The sequence below is a fragment of the Toxotes jaculatrix genome, chromosome 6 (genome assembly GCF_017976425.1).
Source record: "Toxotes jaculatrix isolate fToxJac2 chromosome 6, fToxJac2.pri, whole genome shotgun sequence".
In the NCBI taxonomy this organism is placed as follows: domain Eukaryota; kingdom Metazoa; phylum Chordata; class Actinopteri; family Toxotidae; genus Toxotes; species Toxotes jaculatrix.
This window is the reverse complement of record NC_054399.1, coordinates 17463418-17490957: the sequence shown is the minus strand read 5'-3', so window position 1 is coordinate 17490957 and position 27540 is coordinate 17463418. Positions and strand designations below refer to the sequence as shown.

The following is a 27540-nucleotide window of genomic DNA, read 5'->3' as shown; positions in this document are numbered from 1 at the left end:
AGCTCATACATCAATGATTTTTGTGACTGTGCTTTGTTCTTGGTTCTGTATTGTTCACTGATAGAATACATGGTAATATTCACCTTTATTTCTAGACAGGCTGCCTTTCAGAGGTTTAATGAACTTTTGCAGTAAGTGGTTCTAATTTACTTCTCTCTCAGCTTCAGTGTCTGTGCTTGTGAAAGCAAATGGGAGATTAACTGAGCAGGTAGATGACGTTAAACAATCTACCCAAATGAGCAGTGTTGTAAGAGGAGAGACCATGACATTAACAGTACAGGCCCAAGAGCATGAATTAGTTGTGGAAAGAGAAGTGCTAATGCATGTTGATGGATATGTGGTGGCTTTCTGTTTGTCACTACTGTATGCATTACAACAAAGCACACACACATTATGTTTCCTCAGCTCTCTGCAGCTGTAACCAGTGACTGATCAGAGGTTTAGTAATCTGTTAAAGACACTTTTAGTAGAAGCAAAAACGGGCACATGTTTCATATTTAAATTCCGAAGCCCAAACTGGAATCGAGATAGTGGCATTGGATGTGTGTCTGCATTCTCTGCCCTTTCAAGCATTCAGTGCTTATCTTGTGGAAAATTTGTAGATTTGTGTTGTTGTGTTATTTAAGCAGCTTCTGTTTTAATCATTGCTGTCTCTGATGTGTTTTGTTATGGCACCAACAGCAAATGTCAGCAAGCGTATTCCGTGGCAGACCATAATATTTACTTTAGGAATTAGATCGTAAGAAATCCACAGCTGTCTCACTCAAAATAGGACAAAATATGACAACACATAACTGAACATGGCACAACAATATATGACAATACACAGCATTTAAGAAAATCAAATTGCATATTTATGAATAATTATATAAAATCTGCAGAAAATTATATAACATTGCATTATATAATGGATGACAGTAATATCAATTTAGCATTTTTGATTAATAAAAAGCAAAAGCCACAGTGGTGTCCAAAAGTCTGCGACCACTCTCCCAGAATGGGAAATATGTATATTTGTAATCAAACCCATGTACCTTAAATTCCTGAAAGACACAGGTGATATTATAAACAAATAAATGGAAGTATGAGAGATCACATTTTTTTGATTTTATTCTTGTGACCATTAAAAAGAAAAAAAGTACTGTACAGAGTAAGTAATAAAGTAAGAGCTGATGACAGCAAAGGAGACATTTTCTTTTTAGCAATCAAAAAGAAGAGGACAACAGATAAAATGCAGCAGTGAGACGTCAGCATGAGATGCTTCTTAAAATGAATTTTCAGCCCTGTTTTGTGGCTGCATTAATAATACAACCACTTCAGATGGAGTGGCTCCTTTAAAAATAGTCCCATATTATGGCTCGGTTCCACATACAGCTTGTATTTTTCTCAGTGTCACATTCCAGCAGTGAAGAGCAGTGTTTATATTTTGACCACTATCTTGTGTTTTGGCCAAAAACAATCACTCACTTTTCAGAATCCTTTCCTTGGCCTTCATAAAGGTCTCATCAAGCTGTTTTCATGTTAAACAGATTGACTGGTGAGATCACTGGGTCAGTGACATGGAAGGAGGACACACTGACACTGATAAAAAAAAATATCATAGAGTTGAAGGACAGTGACGAGAAATACACAAAATGTACACGACTGATAGAGAGATAGACATTCTTTCTTCACATTTCAGTGCTTCTCCTATCATGTGACCTGCAGCCTAAAGCACAGGCTACAACATACACGTACACACTCAGCCAGCTCAGAAATAAATCCTTGCCTTTCACTGATGACCAAGGTCACTCAGGTGATATACAGTAATGCTTCTCTACCTGGAAGGGAAGGCCGAGCATGCTGGTATCACTGCGTGAATGTTATTGTTGCAGTACAGTCCGACTGTGTCGTCACTGCTTTGTACTAATTTCAGGAATGATTTTCTGCATTTATGAAGGCGGCAAAAACAAAACAACACGTCATGCTGCTTCACTAGGAAGTGAAACGCTCGATCTGTCACACTGACCTGTAAACACACACACTGAGTATACAAACACATTCACATAGAGCAGCACCCACACTGATTAGGAAAACCTGCAGTGACCTTGTCGATTCACCTCTCCCCACAGATAAATCTGCTCGCTTGCCAACATCCCTGTGTTGTGTCCCAATGCTGAAGTGTATTAGTAATGTGAAACCTGTACACGTGAGCTTCTGTGGTAGTGCTAAGGTACAAGTGTTAGAATATTTATTTGTCTTTCAAATACAGAATGACGTGGAAAGAGATATATCATTGTTTTGTTTTGTTGTGTGTGTTTTGTAATTCCGAGTGTTTAAGCATGATTCTGTGTGTTGTAAATATGAGTGTGAGAATTGTGAGTGTGAGGTTTTTGGAGTATGTTTTTGCTATGTTTTACTAATATCATGACCAAGGTTGTGCCTCCCTATGAAACAGGAACTCCAACTCTAAGCCTTTTTTTTTCCAGGGCTGACATTTTGACTGGTCACAGTAGGAAGGACACAGGTGTTACTGATAAAAATTAACATTGGGTCTATTCTGTTTATGGATATCAGTGTGACAGTGACCCAACATGCTCAATATCAGGACCATGAAACCAGAGCAGGTAAACAGACTATAGCCATCATTAATTCCATGTCAAAATGTCATGTTTGTAAATATTTTCATAATCCTATGTAGGAATATCATTGTCAGATGTCAGCAAGGTGACACCATAGCTGCACGATGTTAAACTCTTTAAGTGCAAAGACTTATTTTAAGGCCCCATACTAGTTTTCTATTAACTTAAGAGAGTTTTTTCTTATAGAGTTGACCAAACAGCCCAGAGCTGCAATCTTTAACCTGCACCAGGGTTAATGGTTTCCTCTAGGAAAATCACAAGCAGGTAAGCTAATGCAAAAACGCAGGGGAAATACCCTAAAGGAGAGTGTTGGTCACATTTTGTTTTTATCTTGGTTTGTCTAGGTTCAGATGTCAAAGCTGTATTATAATAAGAGACCTAAGCTAAGCTAGCTTGTTTCGACAGTAGCAGCTTTGTCACCTAATAGTAGCAGAGGTTAGCGGACGCAGCTAGCTAACCTTTTGGGCTTTTAAAGACTGTAACTACAGTTATGGAGTCTATTGTTAGCATATCACTAACACAAAAAAATTCTGTAGTTTATCTTAACACATAATAAGATTGTCTGACTTGATTTGGAAATAACAGCTAGTGTGAACAAGAGGCCTTAGCCTGTGGTCTTGACGTTTGACAGGTAATTTGGTAACCAGCTCTTCTCACCTGTCCTCAGTATTGTTTTTCAAACCATGCAACAAATCTGTGTTATTTCTAATGTATCTCAGTAGCTGCTAGGTGGTTTTCATTTGTTGTAATTGAACTCACAGGCCTATTCCACCATGGCTGTCACATGGTTGATGCTTGAGATGGAAGATTCAGCAGTGGATGTCTTACACACCAGATGAGGTATCCAAGAACACCAAAACATTTCTGTCATTTCTATTTTTAATGTGCATTAGTGACTGTATTTTTGTATGGTTTTGAAGAAATCTTCCTCACAAAAACATTCTATGGCAAGTATTTTGGTACGATTGAAAAAGATACTGTAGAACTTAGAAGTCATTGCAAAGTAATTCAGACAGTACTGGAAAATGGGAGACATTCTGACCATGTTCATTTTGCCTTGGACAGAGAAGCACTAGTGTTGAGAGGCTGTAGGAAAATATGTGGTGGGAACTCTCATGCTAACCACAGGAAGAGAGCACACATAATGGAACCCTTCCTGACCATTCTCACTGCAAAAAAAAGTCAAAATGAAAATAATCTTAGAGAAAGATTTTATAAATTTGTACCAAAATGTTGTTAAAAACTATTAGAGTTGTAGATTTTCCATATTCAAGCATGTTTATTATGTTTCTCTTTGGCTGTAAAACATGTTTTCAAACATGCAGACTTAGCGTTTTCTACTCTTTTGTAAGATAAACATCCACGAGTCAGCTTCCTCAAGGCCATGGGAAGTGAGACTTAGTGATGAAACTGTATGTATGTTTGTGACTGGGGAAATAGTTTGAAGGCATAATGTCCCTCAACACACAAACCTACGAACACAAGGTATGCCTGACACACTGACACACAGATAACTTCTGTTAGGGAGAGACTTTGGTGGGCTGTGAAAGACTTCATTGTCAAAAAAATCAACTGCGATTATGGCAGAAGTTCCTTCAGTGGGACAAGGTTAGGGTGATGTTTTGAGAAAAAAGGAATGGGAAGATACAAAATCTTCTTTCCCATAATATTCCAGTACATATATACTCCTTGTTTTGTATCTGTGTGTGTGTGTGTGTGTGTGTGTGTGTGTGTGTGTGTGTGTGTGTGTGTGTGTGTGTGTGTGTGTGTGTGTGTGTGTGTGTGTGTGGATGAATGGGGGCTGCTTACATGCAGGTGTGTGGGTTTATGTAAAAAAAAAAAAAAGGAGAGGAAGAGACAAAGTGATTGTCAACCAGACTGAGAAAGACACAGTGTATTTATTGCATAACAGACTTACTTGTTGTGCATGTCCACCCACTTTCCTTCTCTCTTTTAAATTTAAATTCCTCCTCACTCATCGCCCCTTTCTAACTTTTTTATTTATCACACAGCTCTTCATTGTTGTCATTATTAGCCAGTTTTTGCACCTCACCTCCCACTGTTCTTTTGTCCCTAGACTTCCACAGAAGCTCTCAATCACACACTCACTCATGCTGAGATGGAAGAAAAGAGGGAAAGTTTGGAAAGGAGATGTTCATGACAGAAATTGAAATATCGATTGATATGATCAACAAGAGTAAGAAGGTAGGGAATGGAAAGGAAAAGGGGGATGGAGAGATGAGTGAAGAAGAATAAAAAGGAAATATCAGAGCACAGCATTTCTCTTCTCTTCAGTTCAAATGGTTTATTTAGAAGAGCAGTAAAAAGGAGAAGCTGTAGTTACGCAGACAGGACAAGTCATATGACTGACCCAAATTTCCCTACAGAGATTCAAGTGTATAATAGAGGAGCATCCCCAATTTGCCAAACTCTGTTAGTTCTGCAAATCGCTATTCTGTCACTTCTTTATATACTTCTTGATTCTATGCAACCATATACAGTGCCCATAAGAAGTGAATACTTTCTACAGGCACTGTATTTTTTTTTTAGCAACTGGTTAATAAAATTACTCAACTCTATACAAAAAAGCCTTTATATATTTTCAAAATCTAGAGGTGGGCAATACCACAAAAGTTGGTTATGATCTCATACCAAGTAATACCATGGCCAGAAACATTCATATACATGTTGAATTATTAGGCAGTTAAAAATGGTGAATAACAAATCTTTATTGTGTGAGTTATCTGACCTAATAAGGTGATAACTGCATACACACACACAACAGCGGCAGAGAAGCAGGGAGTGTATGTGCAAGTGTTCATGTGCTCAGAAAGTAATGTAAGGTGGGTCCACTCTTATACTATCGCTCTATAGATGCTGGTATTGATAGTGAAAACAAGACTCAACATTGGTAGCACTCTTATTTTAGGTATTGTGCACCCCTGTCAATCCCACAAGGATGTCTGTGTGGAAATATGTTTTCATTTTGACATTTTTTTCTTCATTCCCAAAACATTTTCCAAATATTGCACAATATGTGCTATAAATTCTACATGTTGTTTGTGTGGTAATGTGATTGCAGAAATGCTTATGTTATATGCAATTACAGTGATGTCTTAAATTTTAGTGTGTAATAGGCAGAGTACTTTAATTGCATTTACATTAATAGGCACTCCAGAGACAGTAAACACACTAAATCTGTGTAGCTGTTGATGGAGGCTATGATGTTGTGCTCAAAAACCAGCATGTCAAATTATTGGAAGTATTCAGTTTATATAATCATGTACAGAAAGTGGCTTAATCACGCTCGTAGTCCCATGATTGTGACTATGGCAACCAAGGCAGTCTCAGCCGCAGTGAACTGGGACAAACAGGTGCATTTTCAAATGTAAATGAGCCTTTAGAAGTTACTGCAGGTCACGAGTCTTGTCCTTGCTACAGTTTGCTCTACCTCTCTCACTCCTCACGTTGCGCTCAGACTTATTCTCTGTGTCTATGCCTTTCACTCTGCGACACGCCCATACCCTCACATGCACACATACACGTACGCACAATGTTTTCGCAGAGTCTGTGTTCCCGCTCTGTGAAAAACAAAGCCTGAACGACCGCTTAATTATGAGATCAGCGTTAACAGTAGCAAATAACACCAGAGAGCCAAAGTGAAAAGAGTGACAGAGACAAGTGCAAGGAGCAATGAACTGAGATAGTAAAGAACAGTCTGGCCAGATCCAGTCAGATCTGAATCTGACAGATGGAGATGAGCTTCTTCTTTCCTCATCTGTCTTTTCCATTATCGCCTGACTAAAAGTGAAGAACAAGTGCAGACTATCTCAAAGTTTCAGATGTCCTAAATTCTCATTGTGTAAGACCTGCAGTGTTGTGCTTTAAAATTACAGACGGCAGAAACCATTTAGTTTTAGGAGTGTAATATTTCCATTGACCCAAACTCTCACTTTTTACCTTCGATGTATATGTCTGCTGTTCTCTCCTTCCCAATTCTTTCACTCATTTTTCATTATTTACAAACAAACTGCAGATAAAAATAGCCAAGAAACAAAGAATCTTTTCATCACCGCTTGTGTGGGACTGATGTCGAGAGAGAGAATGGGACACTGAGAGAATGAGGAGAATTGTTTGTGCACACAGATGCTGGCATTCGCATGGTTAACCCCGTCTGTACTGTACAGTGTGTGTTTATGAAAGCGAGAGACCCACAGTGGGAGAGAGAGATAAAATGAGAGAATGAGTAGGAATTACAAAGGGTATGTTGGTGTGCATGTACACAGCCACTGAGCCTCATTGGCCAGATGAGTTATGTTCACTACAAAAGAGGGACTTTAGTGAGATGAGAGTCAGTAAGTCCAGGGATTAGGTCTGTTGGGCAACAGAGCACCAGGCCCCAGGGCGGGCTTTCTGGTTGGCTTGGCTTACTGGAGGGATGGAGCACATGTGTCATGTGGATCTTGTTTGGGAGACAGAAGGGCTGGTGTTTGTGTGATACAGCGCTGCCAGCCAGTAATTTGCACTTTACCAGCTACAGAAAACTACGACACAGGCAGAAGCTCTCTCTCTCTCTCTCTCTCTCTCTCACACACACACACACACACACACACACAGAAAGAAACCTATTCATGTGGCTTGTAAAAATCACATCTGCAGAGGGATTATCTCACAAAATGATCACAAACAAATGCAAAGCTGCTCACACACGCGTAAGCACGTTCTTGTCCATTTCCCATACTTGGTATTTTTAAGAACGATAGGGGGAAAGAGAGTGATGGAACTGCTACAGACAGGAGAAAGTTATTGGTGTAACATCGTATTGTGGCCCAACTTTCTCACTCTTTCCTTCCTGTTATTACCTCAATTTACCTCCTAAAGACTTTTGTGCCCCTCTTGTTCCCAATGACAAAATATTCATAACATAGCTTTTTTTAAAAAATTTGTCAAAATATGATTTACACAGCAGTTTAGTACGTAAAATTAAATGTTGCATTCTCATTGATTTCTTTTGATATCTCCTTCATTGTGATTCCATGACTTCCATTTTGAAACCACTACATTATATAGTCGCTAACAAAGAAGAAAGACTGCAAAGCTTTCATTATTAAGTTTTAGAAGTGTCTCTTGGTCAAAAGGCAAGTGCATAGTTGAAAAGTAATCTGCAAGTGCCTGTAGCTGGCTGATGTTCGATCTCTGTTACAATGCCCTTCCTAGCCTTAAAATATATTGAAATTCTCAGGGAAGGTGAATTGCCTATTGTTCTTTCAGTTCTTTCGATAGAAATAGCGTCTTTCGTCTCCCTTCTGTTTCATTATTTTTGTCATGGTGTAGAGATTGCATTGCAATCCTCAAATCTGTGTCACACCTCATTGTTAGTCACAGAAGAAACCTGCTCCTGCTGTCTTTTGAAACATTTTATTTTCACACTGGTGTAACAACACAGCAACAGTACAGTAAGTATGTAAAGGCAGTGGGGATAGAGCTGTGACTATGTGTTTCCTGTCCCCCTTCCTAGTTTCCCCACTGTGCTGAATGAAAATTACTGGTAGAGTGTAGGAGTAAGACTAGAGTCAGTTTGTGAACGTTTTGTTGAGATTTGTTGTGCAATGAAAGGGGTAGTTACGCAACTTTTATGTCAAGTTGACGGGATTATTTGGATTGATAAATCTATGGAGCAACTGTCTCAGGCGTGTATATTCCTGTTAAGCCACAAAACTTTGTTGGAACCTAAAATAACCAAACTGGTTGCCAAAACCAGCCCAGTAGTATTTTAGCTTTTGGCATAAGAAGTAAAAAAGAAAGCTGTTTTCCACCAGCAGCTGCATTAACAGACACAGGAGGGAAGAATTTTTGTTTTACAAAAACTATTTTAAGTTCTTAAAGTCTAAGTACAATTCATAAAAAGACAAGAATGTACTACCCTTAGAATCACAACCACATTAATACGTAGATTGCCAGAAAATTAAACCAGTCAAACAAGACTGTCATCTGTCATGTGATTATCAGACAAGCTGAGGAACTGATCAAATGACAAAGCAAGACCTATGCCTACTCATCAACATCGTCAGTCACTTATTTCTTTTCTTTGGACTGAGGACTGTCCTTGCCTTGATGCTTACCTTGGAACAGTTCTGTACCAGTGCACAAATATCCAGTTAGCACAAACTCTCCAAGCTTTGCTTTATTCATTATAATGGAAATCTATTAGATGTAGCTATTTTTCTTTTTAAACAAATTAAAACCCAAATCAAAACTTAATTTTCTATTCTAATTGGGTATGAAGCTAACAGTTAAACTGAAAGCCTGAGTGTAATAATGAATGATTGATTGTACTTTCCCTTTAATCATTTACACTTCTATAGTCAAAAGGTCATGAAGGTTTATTTGAATGTTTGCCTGCTAAGCTGGGTTGTGATGTGGAAACAACTGTACCAGATTCTACTGAATGATGTTCAACTCTGTTTGCTCACACAGACAAAGTTTTAGAAGCATTTTACAGTTCTTTACACGTTTCCAGCTCTGTGGCTCAGATTACATCAACCACTCCACCTTATTTCCAAGGAAGCACACAGAACTAGGGATTCACAGTGGTTGAACATAGCCGCTTCTGTAGATTGCTTTGAGATGAGTCAATCACGCTGATAACCTGCCCACATAATAGAAAGGCACTTGTGTATATAAAAAGATGTGAACTAAGTGTGTGCGAGTGTGAGTGAGAGCAATAGAAGTCCCTTTATTTATTTATTTTTCAGTATGAGCTTGTTAGGAACAGGATGTACCTCTGACTCCTGTTATTTCAGCTTGGAAAAGACGTGATTTATTTATGTTGAGAAACGTGTTGTGTAATCATTGTCTGCATGCTAGATTTGCCATAGTGCATTTTAAAGAAGCTTTGGCCTCTCAATTTGTTTGCTATGCAAAGTTCTCATCAGTAGATGCTCACTTCCTACATAATTTGAGTGTGTCTTGGTTTGTGAGGTTTGAATTCTTATTTGAATGTTTCCATGTAACTTTCCATCCACATCCTCCAGTACAGACCTAGTGAAATTTGAAAAAAAAAGCCAGACACGTCTCCTATGCCAATGTCATGTATTCTGATGTAGGCTATGGCAATCATTTTCTCATGCTCTCTTAACCTTTATTTGTCTGTAATTTTTAAAAAATCACCTTGGTATCATGGTCACCAATGTTCTAATTCTTTTTTGAAGCCCTTCATCAACAGCAGTATGAGATATCAGTGGTGGACTAGCTCCCCCTAGTGCCACAATGTGCTAATTGTTTGCAGTTTAAGAAGATTGTGGGAGGGGAGTGAAAAACAGTGTGCAGAGCAGTAGTGATAAAAGTACTCAGCTCTTTTGCTTAAGTACCAATAAATCATTATAAATTATCCCACTACAAGTTAAAGTCCTGCATTCAAACCCATATTTGACAAAAGTGCGTAAGTCTTATACTTAAAACAAAAACTACACTTAATGCAGCAACAGTAAAAGTACACATTATGCAGTAAAATTTCACATATTTTCATATGACATTAGATTATCAATGCATCAGTGCATAGCAGAATTTTACACTGGTTTACTTACTGGTTTAACTACTTTATATTCACACAGGTAGTCCAGCAGTTCCCAACCAAAGGGTCAGACCCCTCCAAAGGGTCACGAGATAAATCTGAGGGGTCATGAGAGGCTTAACGGGAGAAGACAGAATAAAAAAACAAAGTTCTGACATACAAATTTGTTTTCAATCCCTTGGAAATTTGTATAATCTGTGCTGTTTTTGTGAAATGTTGGATAATTTTACCTCTTTGGCCCTAAAACACTTACTGAAAAGAAACAGTTCAGAGGGGGACAGTGGTTTAATCTCTAAGAGTGTGCTTTATTTCATGAACTTACCACATGGTTTTTAATGTAAAAACATAATTTCAAAATTAACCAGGAACTCAGTTAAATTTAGTGGAGTGAAAGGTACAATACTTCTCTCACAAATGTAGTAGAGTCAAAGTAGAAAATAGAAGAAATGGAAGAAAAATAGTCAAGGTAATACCTACTTAACTGCAATATTTGAGTAAATGTGTCTGTGAAGATTCTCAGTCATTCAGGTCATGGTATTTCCAAAAGGTATAGTTCTGAACTGAAGAAGCCTTTTCAGATGAGAGGTGAAATGTCTATAAGGACCTAAAGTACGTCCAGTTGACTTTCAGTAACTTTTGGAAATACTTGAGTAAATGTACTTAGTTACTTAGTTACTTTCCAAAGTATTTTCATGTCCCTGAGCCCCAAGGACAGGATAGGCTTGATCCTTAGGGGATAAATGATGAAAAACAGTACACTGCTGCATGTATCTAAATATAGGCCACATCACTTCATATAATGGTCCACAGCTTTGTAACCCACACATCTGTAGAGGATCCTAATTTGGGTTAAATTCTTGAAACCGGGGTGATTAAAATACGTTTTTACTTCCTTTTATATACCAGGGATTTTTTAATATTCCAATTAATCGATTAACTGCTCCTTACATCCATATTTCACCTTTCTCATTCAGATTTAAAACAGAGAATAAAAATTCAAAAAGTGAATCGTGGTTGGCAATTGAGTGTGAGGTCGGACTACAACCGCTGGGTGGCAATACAGAGCACAAAACCACAGGAGCTGCTGCTATGGTAGTCCTTGTTTTATACTGGTTTTCTCATACCTAAATTCAGCCTTTTGAGACCAATTATTCCTCTCTGTGTCTGAATGTTAGCGTTCACAATAGTTCAAGACCGATTTCCCTTTTAATAATTTGCATTTAATCAGTTCGTAATCCTCATTGTTTCTCTGCACATCTGTGCGAAATGCAACAGGTGCGTTACAGGCATGTAAATCTATCAAACTTACGCGTTTATGTTTGTAGGTGGTTTATCATGGGAAACACGGGAGAGCTGCAGCTGTTTTTGTAACGCCGCTGTGGTGTAACGCGACTTGAGTAAACTGCGCACACGGTCGCTCCAAGTTACCCAAAACATCTCCTCCAATCAGAGCCCTGCTATTCTGCATGCGGTAGCCTATTTTGCGCCTCGGATACTTTCTGCCCAGCTGAGAGGTGGTCTTTGTATGACAGAGCTGAACAAGGGCTCCTGACTCTGCAGATCCAACAGACAACAGGCACTGCTGCAGCGGCGTGGACCTCAGAGATTTAGCTCACAGAGAGGTGACAGGCGGCTACTTTTGCGCACACAAACTGCCAAAGAAACCAAAGAGAAACCACGGGGGTCTCTTTATTCCACCTTATCTGGCTGATGTTGCGCCCTTTGTAGAGATTTCTAAGTACTTTTCAGTCCATTTTGAGAGCCTGATGTCTCTGCTGTTGGCCCGAGATTCACCTTGAGGTTCCGATTGGCGAGAACAAAATACCCAAGAACTCTGCCTGTGACGACTCTTGGATCTGAAATGGGCTCCAGATTGGTGTGGCTGTCCCTTGCGCTGTCAGTGGCGTTTTCCGCCGGGCAAGACTCAGGGACTGGGGCCACAAAGGAAGACATCCCTGAGGGCGCATCCACCCTGGCATTCGTCTTTGATGTGACGGGCTCCATGTACGACGACTTGGTCCAGGTCATCGAGGGTGCGTCTAAGATTTTGGAAACATCCCTGAGCAGACCGAAGAGACCCCTGTATAACTTTGCCTTGGTCCCTTTCCATGACCCAGGTAATACAATGAACACACACAAAGAGTGAAAGTCTTATTATGTGGTTACTTTGAAATGTGTGCACGTGTTTTTGTGATTATTTGGAGTTTGCTCTTTACCGTGGAAACAAAAGCACACAGAAAAGTGAGAAATGTGATAGTTTGCTCACAATCCGCCCTTTGAATGCCTAATGTTCCTCACACCTCCACAGGAGGAACGTTGGGGGGATTTTGTCTCAGCGCACAGATGTTCAGCCTGGCGGTCACTATCATTAGCATTCCGCCAGGGTTAGTGTGTGGCTGTAGGTTTGCAATGCAGCTTGATGATCATCATCACTCTGGGGTGCTCTCTCATTCTGAACAGCTAATGCATAGGCAATATACTGTATCATTGGACTTTTTTTTAACAGTAACCTTGTCTTGTAGGTCAGAGGTGCGGGTACACAGTCACATGAAAGTAAACCAGTTTTAAACATTTGAAATCATTGTCAAATAATTCATGTTAAGTAGGCTTTGAGTCCTCCTGGAGAGTGGTTTGGGAGTATGGCAATGCAAACAAAGCTATTGGAGAGAATGCATTCAGTGTTGTTACTTACATTTGTTAAATCAGTGTCCAAGGTTTTGGTGATGGCAAGAATGGGCGTCAGGATTTTTAAGCTCTGGTAATTACTATTTTCAGTGAGGGAGGAGAGGTCACTTACCTGCTTGCAAAAACACCATCAAAGGCTGCTGTCATGCCATGTCATGGGGGTTTGTATGCTGATTTGGAGGTGGGAAGTGGAAGGTGTCCACCTGCAAAAATAACCGTTGAACAAAAAGAGCAAGGGGGGCATGCTGCTGTATGCTTAGAGTGTGTCTACAGCAAAATGCTTTCCACTGTGCATCCTCTAAAGGTCAACTGAGACAGGTAGCGACAGAAGTCAGAGACTACTGAGGGAAAAATGTACTCAATACTGCCCTTTAAGCATTTTCTTCTTCCACTTATTCCAATAATTTCTTGCCAAAGACTCCTGGTTTTATAAAGTTTGTATAATATCCTACCAAAACATTTTAAATGGATTTCCTCCTCGCTTCTTCAAGATATATACATTTAAAGTCTGCTCAGTTTAAAATGAATACACTAAGCAATTGTAGAGACAAACTGATCCGAGAGATCTGAGAGAGGGAAAGAGATGAATAGACAGAGGTGATCTGAGCGGTGCAGAGCCAGATTCCTATTCCAGATGTTTGTTCTCCTCTGCTAAATTTCAGCATGTCACAAATTCTTATGAAGCACAATTCCTCAATCATCGACTCAGTCCGCCAACTCTGTGCCTAGAATAATAATTATATTCAAGGAAGAAATATGCTTAGTATACACAAGTGTTACAAATGATGAATTCATTATTGTGTGCCTCTGGGGGGAAAGTAAATCTCAGATCATTAGCAGATGATAAAAGAGCTGAGATGCATTGTGTCTTGGATGAAGTGATATTAGTGAAAGAATACTGTGATTATAACCTGATTCGAACTTAAGGGCTTGATTCAAAGCAAATGTTACATCCTCAAGAAAGTAATTATAGGATTTTCCCCTTACAGTAGACTGAAACAGCAATAGCTTGAGTCAGAACTTCAGTGTTGACGTCTCTTTACAAACTGCGTGTCTTTGTGTTTGTCCCTCACCACCAAGTGACGTTCATTTGCTTCTTAAAATGTTTACGAGGATGTCACAATGTGTTCTCCAAAACCCCCAGGGGGATAGAGGAATGATTAGCACAGCACACTGCAAGCAGAGGTAGCTGAACATTTCCCCAAATGTTGTCCTGCCCTTGTCTCTCTGTCTCACTTTTTGTCCCTCTCCAACAATATCCCAAGCCCTTGGAGAGAATCAGTTTTGTTATCATAAGGACTTTTATTTAGAATTTGTTTCATTCTGACACAGATCCATTCTCTCCACTTTCCATCCGACCCAGTGCGATAACGCAGTCCCTCCTGTTTGATTTGGCTCCTTTTAAATCAGAGCCCCAGAGCTTCCCCTTTATTTACACTGCAATCTGACACGGTAAACATTAGAGTGTGTGTTTGTGTATCTGTGTTTCTGTCGGTCTGTGTTGTGCGCTTGCCTGTGTGTGTGTGTGTGTGTGTGTGTGTGTGTGTGTGTGTGTGTGTGTGTGAAGCGAGAGTGTCAGGAGGATGCCTGGATATTGGGGTCAGGCTTGTGTGGGAAGATCAGTCAGGAAACCTCCCCCCTTTCCTCTATCCTGCAGGGAGAGAAAGAAAGAAAGCAAGAGGATACTTCACAAGTCATTTTACTGAGGCACTGGGGTTGTGTATTTAGCACTGCAGTCTGAGAACACCCCAATGAAATTGTGGTAGGGTTGAATTTCACCCTGTTGTGTTATCATTTCATACCCTAGTTATTTTTGAAAATGGCTTTCTCTTAATGAGAGAATCTGCTGTGTAATGGTGTCCTGGACTGTTCAAATAACAGTCCAGGATGATGAGTAATCTTTCATTAAAGAATCCAGTCTTAGCCTGAGAAGTCAAAGGTGTATTGCAAACAGACTCTGCGGACTCCTGGAACATTTATTTGAGAGTTTACAGCCAAATAAACTTTATTTCACAACACTCTTGCCATTCCCAAGCCAGGAAACGTGGCCTTGATCCCAGGACTAATGTCAAATTGTGCAGCTTTCCAATTAGCTATTAATAAAGAACCTCCACAAGATGTGAGATAAGTGCTTTTAGGAGTGTAGTTGACACTAAATAAGTGTGTGCATTTGTCCACAAATTTGCTTTGACTGTCTGGTGGGATTCTACATTTCCTTCTGTGAGGCTCTGCTGACGTCTTTACACACACATGCTCGTCCTTGTAAATACTACCTTGCTGTGAGAGGGTGTGTTTGTGTGCGTTTTGTATGTGCTTGTGTGAGTGTTTAGTTGGCTGATGTTGAGATGGGTCAGAGCTCAGTGCTTAGGGTCAGTGGGGGACCTAGCACACTCCCCATAGTCACACACATTCAGAGCAGTCAGAATGTATGAAGACATTGAGGCTTTTTTGTTGTGTTAGCTGTGCGCTCCAGCAAAATGACTTGAAATGGAGCCCTGACTACGAGGCATATGGTCTGACTCACTGCCTTATTTTGAGTGTGTTTGCATCCACATCAAATGGATTTAGTCAGAATTAAATTTTTGCTCTTGTAAACAGTGTTAAGCAGTGTCCTCCCATTTTAAGAGAGAGAGCAAAGGACTAGTTAACATAAACCTACAGTAAATAAAGTTATTATACTGAATATTTGGTTGCAAAGCCTTTGCAGTCAGTGAAGCCTATGACCCACAGTATCTTCTGTGGTGATGCTCCAGAAGTCCTGTCCTGGAGCCATCTTCAATTCTTGCTTGTAGACATACAGGAACTGTACACTCCTTGTTTGACTTGTCTTTATGTTAAGGATTATTAAAAATCTGTAACGAAAAGTCCTACATTACTCATTTGACAAAGATGTGAGCACCGTCACTCTTAAAGCTGAAAGTTAGAGCTAAAGTGCATAATATTTGTTTAACCTTAAGTCCATTGTGTTGGAGTAGGGGTGCCCTTGTGGCTTAGAAGTAAAGGCTTCAACCATGGACTGCGACATCCCTTGGAGTCCTGGCCGTCATTCCCCTTCTTTCCCCTGCTCATTCTCTGTCATCTCTCTACTGTCAAAAACACTTGATGGTGGCAAAAAATGTCCAGTGTGCTGACGTACTGAGTCAGAACAATAAAAAACATCCTAATACTTTATAGGTGCACTGGGTTTGTTCAAGGAAAGGTACGAGGACTGGTGCAAGCGAAACTGAGATAGTTATAGACTGACTGAAAGACTTATTGAGTGATCTCTGCCTGACACCAGCTTGTTCCTATCAAGGATCATTTAGATTTAAGACTGACATTTCAAAATTGAATCAGTTACTGAGATCTTTGAGTTTGGCCTCTGTTTTATTGGTATCTAGTGTCCTTTTCCTGCCAGCTGTCTTTAGTTAGAAGGAGATGGACCGAACCCCTCGGTGTGGAGTGATGGTGAGATAGCTTCTACCTCCTCTGCATGATCAAAGACGCTCATCTCACAGCTCCCTTTGTTGGTGTTCAATGTCCTTTTCTACCATTCCCTTTTCCCTCGGTGTCCTTCTATCCAGAGCAGCAGTTTTTTGTCTGAACTGTCCCGCCCGTGTGAGATTACAAGGAGCCTGCGTTTAGCTGGACAGAGTCAATAATGATGCTATTAGGCAGGAATGCCAAAAGAGAGAGGTGGCGGTTGTGGAGGATTAGAGGAAGAGAGCGGATTGTGGCAGACTACAATGTGTGTCTGTGTGTTTCATGTTCTAATAGACCAACCCTGGAATATTAAGATGGCCTTTAATTTTTAGGGCTGTCCCGAGGTGCTCTTAGCGCAACAGTTTCAACTCCATTTAGCTTTGTAATCGGTGCTTGGGGGTTATCCCCCTTTCATCTCGGAAGGCAGCACATACCTAAGGGTTGCTACAGAAACACTTTAAACGTTGTTCATTCTATTCCCTGTTTACAAATTTATGTATGACAGCTTAAGAGATTCCAAGGATAATCATGGATAAAGGATGTAGCTGGTGTTTATAAAAGTCACAGGTAGTTGACCCTCTCATTCACTGGCCGACAATTATACAATTTGAAATTAATGACCCATTCAAGAGGCATTTGTCAAACATTTCTGTACTCTCAGCCGTGCTTTGGATTTGTTTTCCAACCTCTGTTGAATTCCAAGCCTTCTGAGGTCCTGAGGGTTCATGTGCCCTGGTTGTGACCTTCAGGGCTCTTTGGCTTCACTGTCTGGGCTCTTACTGATATCCTCTTGACCTTTAGCGGCTGGTGTTTTGTTTGCATTGCAGCATCTTTTGGGTAACTTTCTGAGTATGAAGGCCTGAACACTGGACAGACAGCAGGAGAGAAAAAGTGGAGAAACAGAAAAGAGCATAATTCACGTCTGAGTCATAAAAGAGGAAGAAACAAAGAAAAGGAAGATGATAATTTTAGCAGTAAACCTCGGCAGACAGAAAAAGATGATTAAGGGACAGGTTTATTGGAGACTTATGTTGGATGCCTTGGACATATCCTCATTTTGAAATGGATATAATTTAAATATTCCTCAAATTAATCCTCAAGAGCAGAAACCCAAAAGTCAAAAGCATAACAGAACTCCTATTCAGACAGAAACTCTACTTCAGTGCTGTCAAGTTTTGTCTGCAGTTGGCTAAATTAAAATCAAAAATGATCTGCTGAAGCTGAAAATGAATTGTGTTTTAAAGGCAGTTTACTTCACAGAGGAATTTGACTGCTATCATCTGTGTATTTATACAACTTGTGCTGTGTGTCACAAACGCATGTTTTGCTTCATGTCTAAGATGTGTTTTTCCTGTTCTGGGGCAGACATGTTTACCTGACTAATCTCTAACGCTTACCATGTGTCTACCGCATAAGCAGCCAGTCAGTCGGAGTCCATTTATTTAGGAGAGCTGAGCACCCGAGGCAAGTCAGGTGATTTTGATAACAGCTGCCACTGGTCGCCTTTTGTTGGAGGGGAGCAGCTTGTGTCCAATCCTGTAATATTGCTGCGACTTCAGAAGTTTTAAGCTACCTAACACTTTCAGAAATTTCAAATAAAGTTATGACTCATTTTTATGTCTCTACAACAAAATTTTGGGTTCCAAACCACTCTTTTAAACTCATTGCCCTAGAATCTAAGTAGATAGTTTCCAGCTGCTCATTGCCAGCTGTACCAGCTGCAGACACTATGTACACTATGTTGTATATTAATATTTGCCAGTCAGCATTTTTTTGTGCTTTATTACCCATAATAGTAGGCAGCAACCTCAGCTCTTTTATTGTTGCCCCTTCGACGAGGGCTTTCCTCAAATCAGTGTTTTTATAGTCAATTTAGACTCTACAGATTGATGTCTAGACATTATTATGAAGGAAATGTTTTTCTTATGGGATTTTTTTCATTCAGTCATTGTTTTACATCATACTTTTGGAGTCCGAAGGACTCATTTGGTGCACATTAGATTTAGGTCCAAATAAATCTGGTGCCGAAGCTGTACATTCTCATGGTTTGGTATGGCATGACCTCATGTTGGCTGTTTCTTACAAGGCTTTTTTTTCCTTTACTGTGTAAACTGTTCATTTTAGTTGAAAAACATGAGTGTTTAGAGTTACTATACCACAGTATTGGGATGTGCTTCTTCCCGTAGAGGTAGATTATTTGAGCTGGATGTATATGTGCCAGACAACAGGATGGCAGGGGCTCAGCCCATTTATTATTTTTGTGGCTGTAGTATATTTTCTTTTGTTTGATACAGATTTGAATACTTGGTGATGCGTTATTTAATATCAAAATGGCGTAAAATGATTTAAGTCACTCAGTGTGAAAAACCCACAGAGAATTATCCCGTCTGTAGTTCCCCTCAGCATTACAGAGCTATTTAGCATCTTTCAACTCTTTCTTTCTTTTTGCTTCACTTTCTTTTTTGCGCTCTTTCTGTTTTTTCCTGCCCGCAGCATTATGTTTTGGTTCACCCTCACTGTTCTCATCAATGTTTTTTCCAGCTGCAGCTTCCTGCTGATAAATGTATTGTACACTACCTTCCTAGCACAAAATGACAGACAAACAAAGTTAGGAAATAACTGCTAGCTGGTGAATATAGTGGAGCTTTTAGCTGCTAAGGAGCCAGACAGTTCCCTCAGCAGTAAGTGGAGACCAAAATAGGCGTAAATTTAAAAGTGCATTTACATTTCATTTGGCCAGAGACGCGTCTCCTAATGAATGCAAATGTTGTTCTGTATCTGCTGGATGTGTAAATAGGACACTGTTTGTTAACATGTTCACCACAACAACTTTATAAGGTGATAATAAGTCAGTTTTGTGTGTATAGCTTGTTATGCTGCCTCCAAGTGGCCAAAAGAAAATGCAATTAGTGCTGCCTTAATTAAATTCCTTCTACTTGCCAAGCTTTACTTTCCCAAGCAGGGTATTACATTCTTGTAAAAAGTTAATGATCTTGTCATTGCAGGAGCACATGTTTACAGCCATACGTGAGCAGGAGGTTTTTAGATAGATGAGCTCATAGGCCACTGTGGAAGAAGACATTTTCGGTGCAGCTGAACAGTTATAACACTTCTGCTGTTCTGTCAGTTTATTTAAGACTATTTAATGCAGAACATTCAGCTTGTTGGTTGTGAGCCAGATCTCTGAGATGCTGTCTGTAGGTGTGCCAGAAACATTGTACCTGTGTGCAATATGTTGTGCTTGATTTAGTTTTGCTTTGCCTCCCCAGTATAACCTTTTGCAGTAATATTATTTTCTTTTTAAGGGTCTTCTTACACTCTCGTTTTCTCTCTCTCCACATCTAGAGAAACCTGGTGTGTAGTTCTCAAGCATTTCCTGAAAGGTTGAACAACTGGTGACATGTCCATGTGTCTGCACCAGAGGAAAGACCATAAAGATAGAGGCTATGGACAGAACCAGACAAGTGTTGAGGGAAACTGAATTACTGGCTGCAAGGCTGAAGGTCAGGCTGTCAGTGGCCTCTGCCACCTGCCTCTGCGGATTATGTGATGGGAGAAGTCAGGTATCATGAAGACCACCTCAAACCATTGTTTCCCAACATTTGCCATGCCATAGCATATGTTATATGTTCCCACAAACCCCTGGGAACAGCATGTAGCACTTAAACATTACAAAATGATTAACCGTGTTCATCTAAAATGAATATGCTTCAGTGTGAAACCTGAGTTTGTTTTGATGAACCTGTTATTCTTTGTCAAACTGATAACAAGCGCATGCTGAACCCACAGTCAACTGTCTGGAAACCTCAAAAGGCTAAAATAGTCTATTTTTGCATTCAGCCATTTTAACTTAATTTTTAATGTTCACAACACACCTAAGGGCGGCACGGTGGTGCAGTGGTTAGCACTGTCGCCTCACAGCAAGAGGGTTCCAGGTCTGGGCTCTTCTGTGCGGAGTTTGCATGTTCTCTGCGTGGGTTTTCTCCAGGTACTCCGGCTTCCTCCCACAATCACAAAAAACATGCACATTAGGTTAATTGGTATTGGTGTACCCCGCCTCTCGTCCATAGTCAGCTGGGATAGACTCCAGCTCCTCGCGACCCTGACAGATTAAGCGGTATAGAAAATAGATGGACAACACACCTGAGTAAATCTGATGGAGAGTGTGTGTGCTGTGGCACACTGGTTGGAAATCCCTGCCTCAGACATCTGAGTGTGCATCTGTGTGTGGTCGACAGTGCTGATCTGCTGCATCTGAGGTTCCTCTGTCTGCTTCAGCACGCACAATTAGAATTTCCTCAGTAAAACAAAAGAGGCTGAACCGAAAACACCACCCAGTCACTTTTGAGCAGTCTGGGATTACACCATCAGTCATAAAATACGTGGTCATGAGCTATGCAATCTTGCGGTTATAATATTGAGGTTGTTGCCATTTATTTTCAAGCATTCTACTTAACTTTTAAAGTAAAGTAATGCAATTACGGCAATTAAAAGGCCACATTTAATTCAAAAGTTCATTTTTTTTTCTAAGAGTGAATCACAGGATCAGACCGAGCCAAGTCTCAGGCTTTTGGCCTGTATTTCGACAATGGAGACCATATGTAGAAACATCACAGACAGCAGACTTCTCAGTATGTTTGCTGCCTGTGCCAGTTTTTGCCCTTTTCACTGAGAGGCATTTAAAGTCTTAACAGAGACAATACCACCTGATACCTCTCTAAGCCACATCTTTGTCTTCCCTTCCATCCCCCATATGTTGTCAAGGCAGTGAAACACGCATTTGTCTTACCACTTTGCTGTTATGCATTACAGGTAAAGAAGATGTTGCACAACACAACCTACTGGGTCAGTTTTGTAAGCAGGCTGGTTTTGTAAGATGTTGTTATAGACACTCAAAGGTGTCACTAGGACTTATGACTATGATTTGTTTGTTTTTGTGTTTTACAATTTTCACATGTGAACTTGATGAAGAGGTTAAGGAAGATTTATTACAGCTTGACCTAGAAACCCCTCCATCAATCAGCTGAGGGTTTGAGAGAAATGAGTGTCTATGTGTAAAAAAGTGGGGAGGAGTGACAAAACAGCTCTGACAACATTCATCATAAAACGGACCACGACTTGCTAGAATTCTTGTTTGAAATCAAGACTGTGTGAGATAAACTTAATACCAGATTTAAAACCAACTTAAAACCAGATTTCAGAAGCTAATGTCTAAATGCACCTTTATTGGCTACGTAAAGTTCTATTCAGAGAGATAAGCTGAACAATAACAACAATACTTGACCTAGCATGAGTTTTAAAACATTGTAAATACAAAAGACTGAGAGTTGTGCTTCAGTAAATATAAAATCACATTATTACAGTATAGTAACCTCAAACTAAACTTACTTAGATCTTAAAAATAATTATTTTGCTAAATAGGTCTGGAAAAATAAAAAATAACCAACATGCAAAAATCTATCTCAGCATGTCCAGACATGCAAGCATAAGACAATAACATCATCTTCATAAAGGCAATGAAGTAGAAAATGATGGTTATACTTGTTGCCAAATAGGACTATATCTTGTTTTGAGCAATACATTTTTCACTTACTCTTGCCCTCTTCTTCCTTCCATATTTGTCTGCATTTTTCTCTTGTGGCTCGTATTCAGACAGAAAGTCTATGCGGTCGCCCAACCACACAGATTACATTCAAATCTCTCTTTTATGTTTTCCTGTAGAAAATCACAAATCTACACATCACACTCAGTCACATAGAGCTTGTGGTTACAATTAGACTAAAGGCTGTGAATGCTAACATGTGACAGTGTTTATATGGATTATCGAGAAAAGATATCTTTGTTGGGTCCACTATGATCATTGCCTCTGACCCCACCATTACCCAGACCAGATGTGAATGGAGCTCCAAAAAGTACACTGTTGCCCATAAGGTGGGAACAATTTTGTTTTCAGACACATTCCTCTTTTTTAATTCCTATTTATAGACATCAGTAATCACATTGGAAGAGATTGATCAATAAAGTTTTGAGAAGATATACACTTTGTCTATCAAGAATAAATCACATTGTCATAGTCATTTAATGAGAAGAGGTAAAATATATTTTATTCCAACTTTATGGGCAACAGTGTATTTGTTTACAAGTTGAAATTATCATTCAGTTCCTTGTTATTACTGTTTATTGTGCATTTGGGATTTTTGTCAAGTTTATGATCGAAGACCACAATAATAGCTTGTGTTGACATAGTCTGCATCTCTCTTAAATCTTTGGTTCACCACAAAAGTTATTTCCTCCAATAAATTAAGCTGAGTTACAGCTGTCAAGGAACACGTCTTAGAAGTTTGCATGTAACATTAGATATTGCACAATCAGGTCATTATACACTATTTGACAAATTAAATGAACAGTATTAAAAAAAAAATTTGGCTTCATTTACTATCATTGATACCTACAGCAGCATTCCTTCGTCTTACTTTCAACACACACCTACACACACAGACGAACACAAGTATGTACACTCTTAAACACGTACACAGGCAGGAGATTTCCATTTGCTCCAAGGTCACCATGTTTCACAGAACCACACATCCCCATAAATGATAATCATAATGCATACACACGCACACTTCCTTAATTAAGACTTCCCCTCTGGTTGCATCTTCTTCTGTGTTCTATCTCTGGCACCATTTACCAGTCAGACAGTGATGGTGGAGGGTTCAGAGCTGTCATCTGTCTCTGGAACATGCTCCCCATCAGGACGTTCATCTGGGAGGAATTACATGGCTGTGTGTGGTGTGTGCATCAGTTGGGTCTCACTATACATTTGTGTGTTTAGGGCTGTGTGTGATCATTTGAACTCAAGAGTGCAATTAATAGAGATCTGTGGTTTTGTGGCCCACCGTCCAGAGCCACATCCAATTGCATCAAGTGAAGTGAAACAAGAGAGGCAGGGCTGCAGCTAGCAGAGTTTAAGCTGCCTGGTGGTCTTTCTCTCTTTCTGTTGGTTGTGGTGAGAAGTTTCCATCACAAGTTCAGTTTGTTGTGGTTAGAAATCAAGCTTGTTGTCAGCTCTGTCGCTCCAGGCTAAACCTCAGTCGTTAGATGGCAGTTGGTGAAGTCAGGCGGGGTAAAAGATGCAGGGGGAATGGGTTAGGGAGAAAAGCGGGAGAGGAGATGTAGAGAGAGAGGTACTGTAATTAGAGACAGAAGGAAAATGTATTGAAGAAACTGAGGGACAAAATGGGAAGACTTAAAATCAAAAGGATTCTGTATTGTTCAGCAAGCAGACTGAAAAACTTTCAATTAAATCTGCATGAGTGGAGTAAAATAGACAACAAGTAGGAAACTACAATGTGATAGAATTTGATGCTATTATAAAAATCTTGTAAAATAACATGCTGCTTTGAGTTTTGGGGCTTAGTGTGTTGAAAGAACATATTTCTGATGTAGTGCTAGTGCTGAAAGTGGGCTTATTCCACTTGCGCTGTGAGGACATGGTTATGTCACTGACACCAGTAATATTTATTTGAAATAAATGGAGATTATTATCCCATCAGAGAGGCTAACCGCTTCCTCTCCACTGTGCTGTCTCATTTGAAATAGGCAGCACATATGAAGTTGGTAAAAAAGCAGGAATCAATCTTTCACAATGCTGCAATTTCCTGTTTGGGAAAATCTTTTAGGCTGATTTCACCACTGAGTACTGCGGGCCAATTTGAGCTAATTTAATTAGGGATTCAGATCAAAGAGGCAAGCAAAAAACAAAATAAAGGAATAAAAAGTTAACAATGAGTAATTAAGCAAATAAAGTTAATAGTTAGAAGCAAAGGAGAGTTAGCAATTAAAGAAAGGAAGAGTGTTAACAATTAAGTGCTGCACATTGTTTTTTTGTATGTAGTTTTCTTGCCTATTCCTATAACATGCAGTACGTATGGGCTCTATTAAGAGTGATAGCTGCTCACATGAAGGTAATTACAGAGCACTGTGTTGGTGACCTTTTATCTACAGTATATTTACTTGTGTTTGTGCATTTATACGTCAAGAATGTAAATGCACTTGCGTGTGTTGCCTCACGTAGTGTTTGTCTGCAGACGTGTTTGCTCCTTTGAATGTATTGCATAGTCCTAGACACTTTCCTCACTGGGGTGCACTAATTGCACTGTGTGCTGTTGCACATGTGTTTTCTCAGTGGGGCTGATTAAGTGAATTATGCCCCATAGCTGATGGTCAGGATGACAGCCGCTCTTATTTTGGCAGATTTTACCCTGAGTCAGCAGAATGACAGAAAGCAGTGTGTGTTTATGGCCTCTGTTGCTGTTAAGTGCTGTAACAGCTACACGTTGTGTAACCTGTTGGATTTTTTTTCTTGAATGGGGGCTCCTTGCTCCTTTTCCTGACCACTGTTTGAGTAAATAACTTATAGAGAATTACTCATTACATCAGTTTGAAAAATTTTGTCAATAAAAACTAAATGAAAAATTAAAATCTCATGCCTAAAAATAGGAAAAGGATCACAACTCTTTGTGACTATATTGCTACTAGTTTTGATGAACAAAAAGTTCAGTTTAGAGTTCTCTTCAGGCTGTCCTTGGTCTAAATTGTCTCAGCACTGGGATTTTGGAGCTCTGTGATTAGGCTTCTATAAACCAGAGTAATAATGAGGTAGGAACATCCAAGTCTTTGCCTTCAGGAACAAAAAAATGAAAAGATGGTAAAAAAAAAAAAAAATTGTAGATGGTAAATGTGACTGCTGCCACTGCTATATAGACTCCACCCACAGTAGCAGAGGGTCTTAGGGGAATCAAGTGCAGAGCACATAGAGTTTAAAACTTTCCCAAACTGCCATATCATGTCATGTCATATCATATCATATCATATCATATCATATCATATCATATCATATCATATCATATCATATCATATCATATCATGGTCATGACTTTGCAGAAATGTCAGTAAAATATAACTATGACAATGTTCCTGTCAGTTGTCGGTCATGTAACAGCTTGTGAAACTCTTATATACTGTTGCCAAAACTCAGAATTTATTTGGTTGGGAGACACTAACGGCTGCGACCTTTAACATATTGGCCTTGGAATTCCTTGCTGCTGATGTTGCAAGGAAAGAGAAGCTCACCCCACGGTGAATACATGCGTGATTCCCTGCAAATTACTTTAAGCCCGAATGTCAGTGGAGGTGAAACTGAGTTTGCCGTTGGACAGTTGCCCAGTTTGTTCCATCCCATTAGACTTTCTGTGAGTGTTTAAGCTTGCACGTGATTTGCAGATGCATGCTTTTACAGGCAGCATTACAGACGAATGCTGTAAGAATATCAAGGTGCAGGCTGAAGTCATTTGTTTTCACTGTTTACTCCCAGCTCACTTGGGTCAACAACTCACGCTACTAACAGATTAAGAAAACAGGATGAGATGCAGATTTTCATTTTGATTTGTTTGTTTTGGTCATTTTTCTCTCTTTTGTTGTTGTCTGTTATCAGACTTTAGAGCATTCTTTCACTCTGAGTTCATTCACATGGCCTTGTTCATGCCACTTAGGTGTTCCTTGTCATCACTGAGAAAACATTAAAACTATTTCCTTTGGCAGCCAGAAGATTTTCCTTTTTGATCTACTCATATGATGTGGAGCAGCATCTATGTGCTCACACGTTTTATTAATAACACTCAAAATGTTTAAAGGAGAAGAATGGTTTTCTAAAAACGATTTAGATTTTCAGAAGACACTTCTATAAAGAAACCATTTGTGTGAATCTCCAAACCTGCAGGGAAAGTGCATTTTTGGCAGCAAAGAAGTAATGATTTCCTTTTTCTTAACTAGTTTCATTGCGGAGCCCTTGGGCAAGGCACTTGCTCCCCAAAAGCTTTGAGTAGACATTTGGCACAAAAAAGTTCTCAGGCACGAATGTTTATAATTATTCGACTGGTGTGGTGTATTGAAACAGTGCGCACAAGCTCTCAGCTTTCAGACGTTCACATGTGGATTAACAGACATTTTAAATCAAAAGAAATAAGGAACAGCAGTGGTATCTTGTTATCTTAACATGTAAACGTCAGATATCATTACACAAGCAGAGTTTGAAGAGTTTTATTTTTATTTCATCTCATACTGTTGAGAGGTCATAAGTATTAGCTATGGTTTTCCACGGTGCTGATGCAAAGAGGGCGGCTGTGGTTAAGGGCACCATAGCCAAAATAGTCTAAAGAATACTTACAACAGCCATGGGAACTTCTCCCATAAGGAAAGAGATGTCAGCTTTTCCATCTCTCAAAAGTTTGGCTCGTGATCCACGTTCCGTTCAGAGCAGCCAGACACATTTCCATGTTAGTTTTGAAAAGCCGCAAATGTTCCTACACTCCACCTTGAGGATTTACAAGGATGCCAAAATCTGGGTCATTTGGAAAAAGATTTTCTCTTTTGTGTATGTTGTTATAGAAATTGAAAGTGCCTGTGGAGTGCTTCTCAAGATGAAGAATTGTTAGGTGATGATGGTTGCAAAGAAAAGGAACGAAAATGCTCATGATTCCTCGTTGCAAATTATGTGAAACTCAACAACCTTAAATGTTTTACACAACAAAAATCACATGAGACAGAAGAACAGAACGTTCTTGACAATAAGTAGGTGTAAGAAGCCTCAATACTCCACTAAACAATTACATTTCTCATTTGGGCTCTGACCTCTAGACAAGTTTGAAGCCTGTTGTAAAACCATTCAAACTGTATCCTTTTTCAAGAGTCAGGGATCCTTTGTAATTGCCCTCTCTTCAACAAGGGAACCCTTGTTTTCCAATCTGCTTGCATGTGCAGAACTGCGGTGTGTGTGTGTGTGTGTGTGTGCTTTTTGCAGCCCCTCATCAGGCTCATTCCACAGCACAGCTGCAGTGGCTGAAGTCACACAGTTTGACTCAAGAAGGGGCTTAGCAGCTCATTAACGGATAGAACAAAGTAAGCTGAGAAACAGCAGTGACTGCTAGCACTGGCAGAGGTACAGAGCAAAGGGCCATGTTGTCACTATGTGGTAAAGGTGCTATAATTTTATGATACAGAGAAAATGGCCTCACTTGGGCCAAATCCTGAGCGGACGATGACAAAAGATATTCTAGGGTTTTCTGTTTGTTTGGATGCAGAGAGGTCAGTTTTCTTACCAGGGTGAAAGCAGTTTCTAGTGTAAATTATGCACGAATA

The 27540-nt window shown here is 39.7% G+C and overlaps 1 protein-coding gene across 1 annotated transcript in view; it reads left to right on the top strand.

Moving 5' to 3' along the window:
* Positions 1–12055: 12055 nt before the first annotated feature.
* The window catches only part of hmcn1 (hemicentin 1), a 77947-nt gene continuing 62462 nt past the window's right edge, over positions 12056–27540 (top strand). Inside the window, exon 1 of the mRNA XM_041039732.1 lies at positions 12056–12311. Within this exon, the coding sequence (XP_040895666.1) occupies positions 12056–12311 (256 nt within the window). The remainder of the gene's footprint in view (positions 12312–27540) is intronic.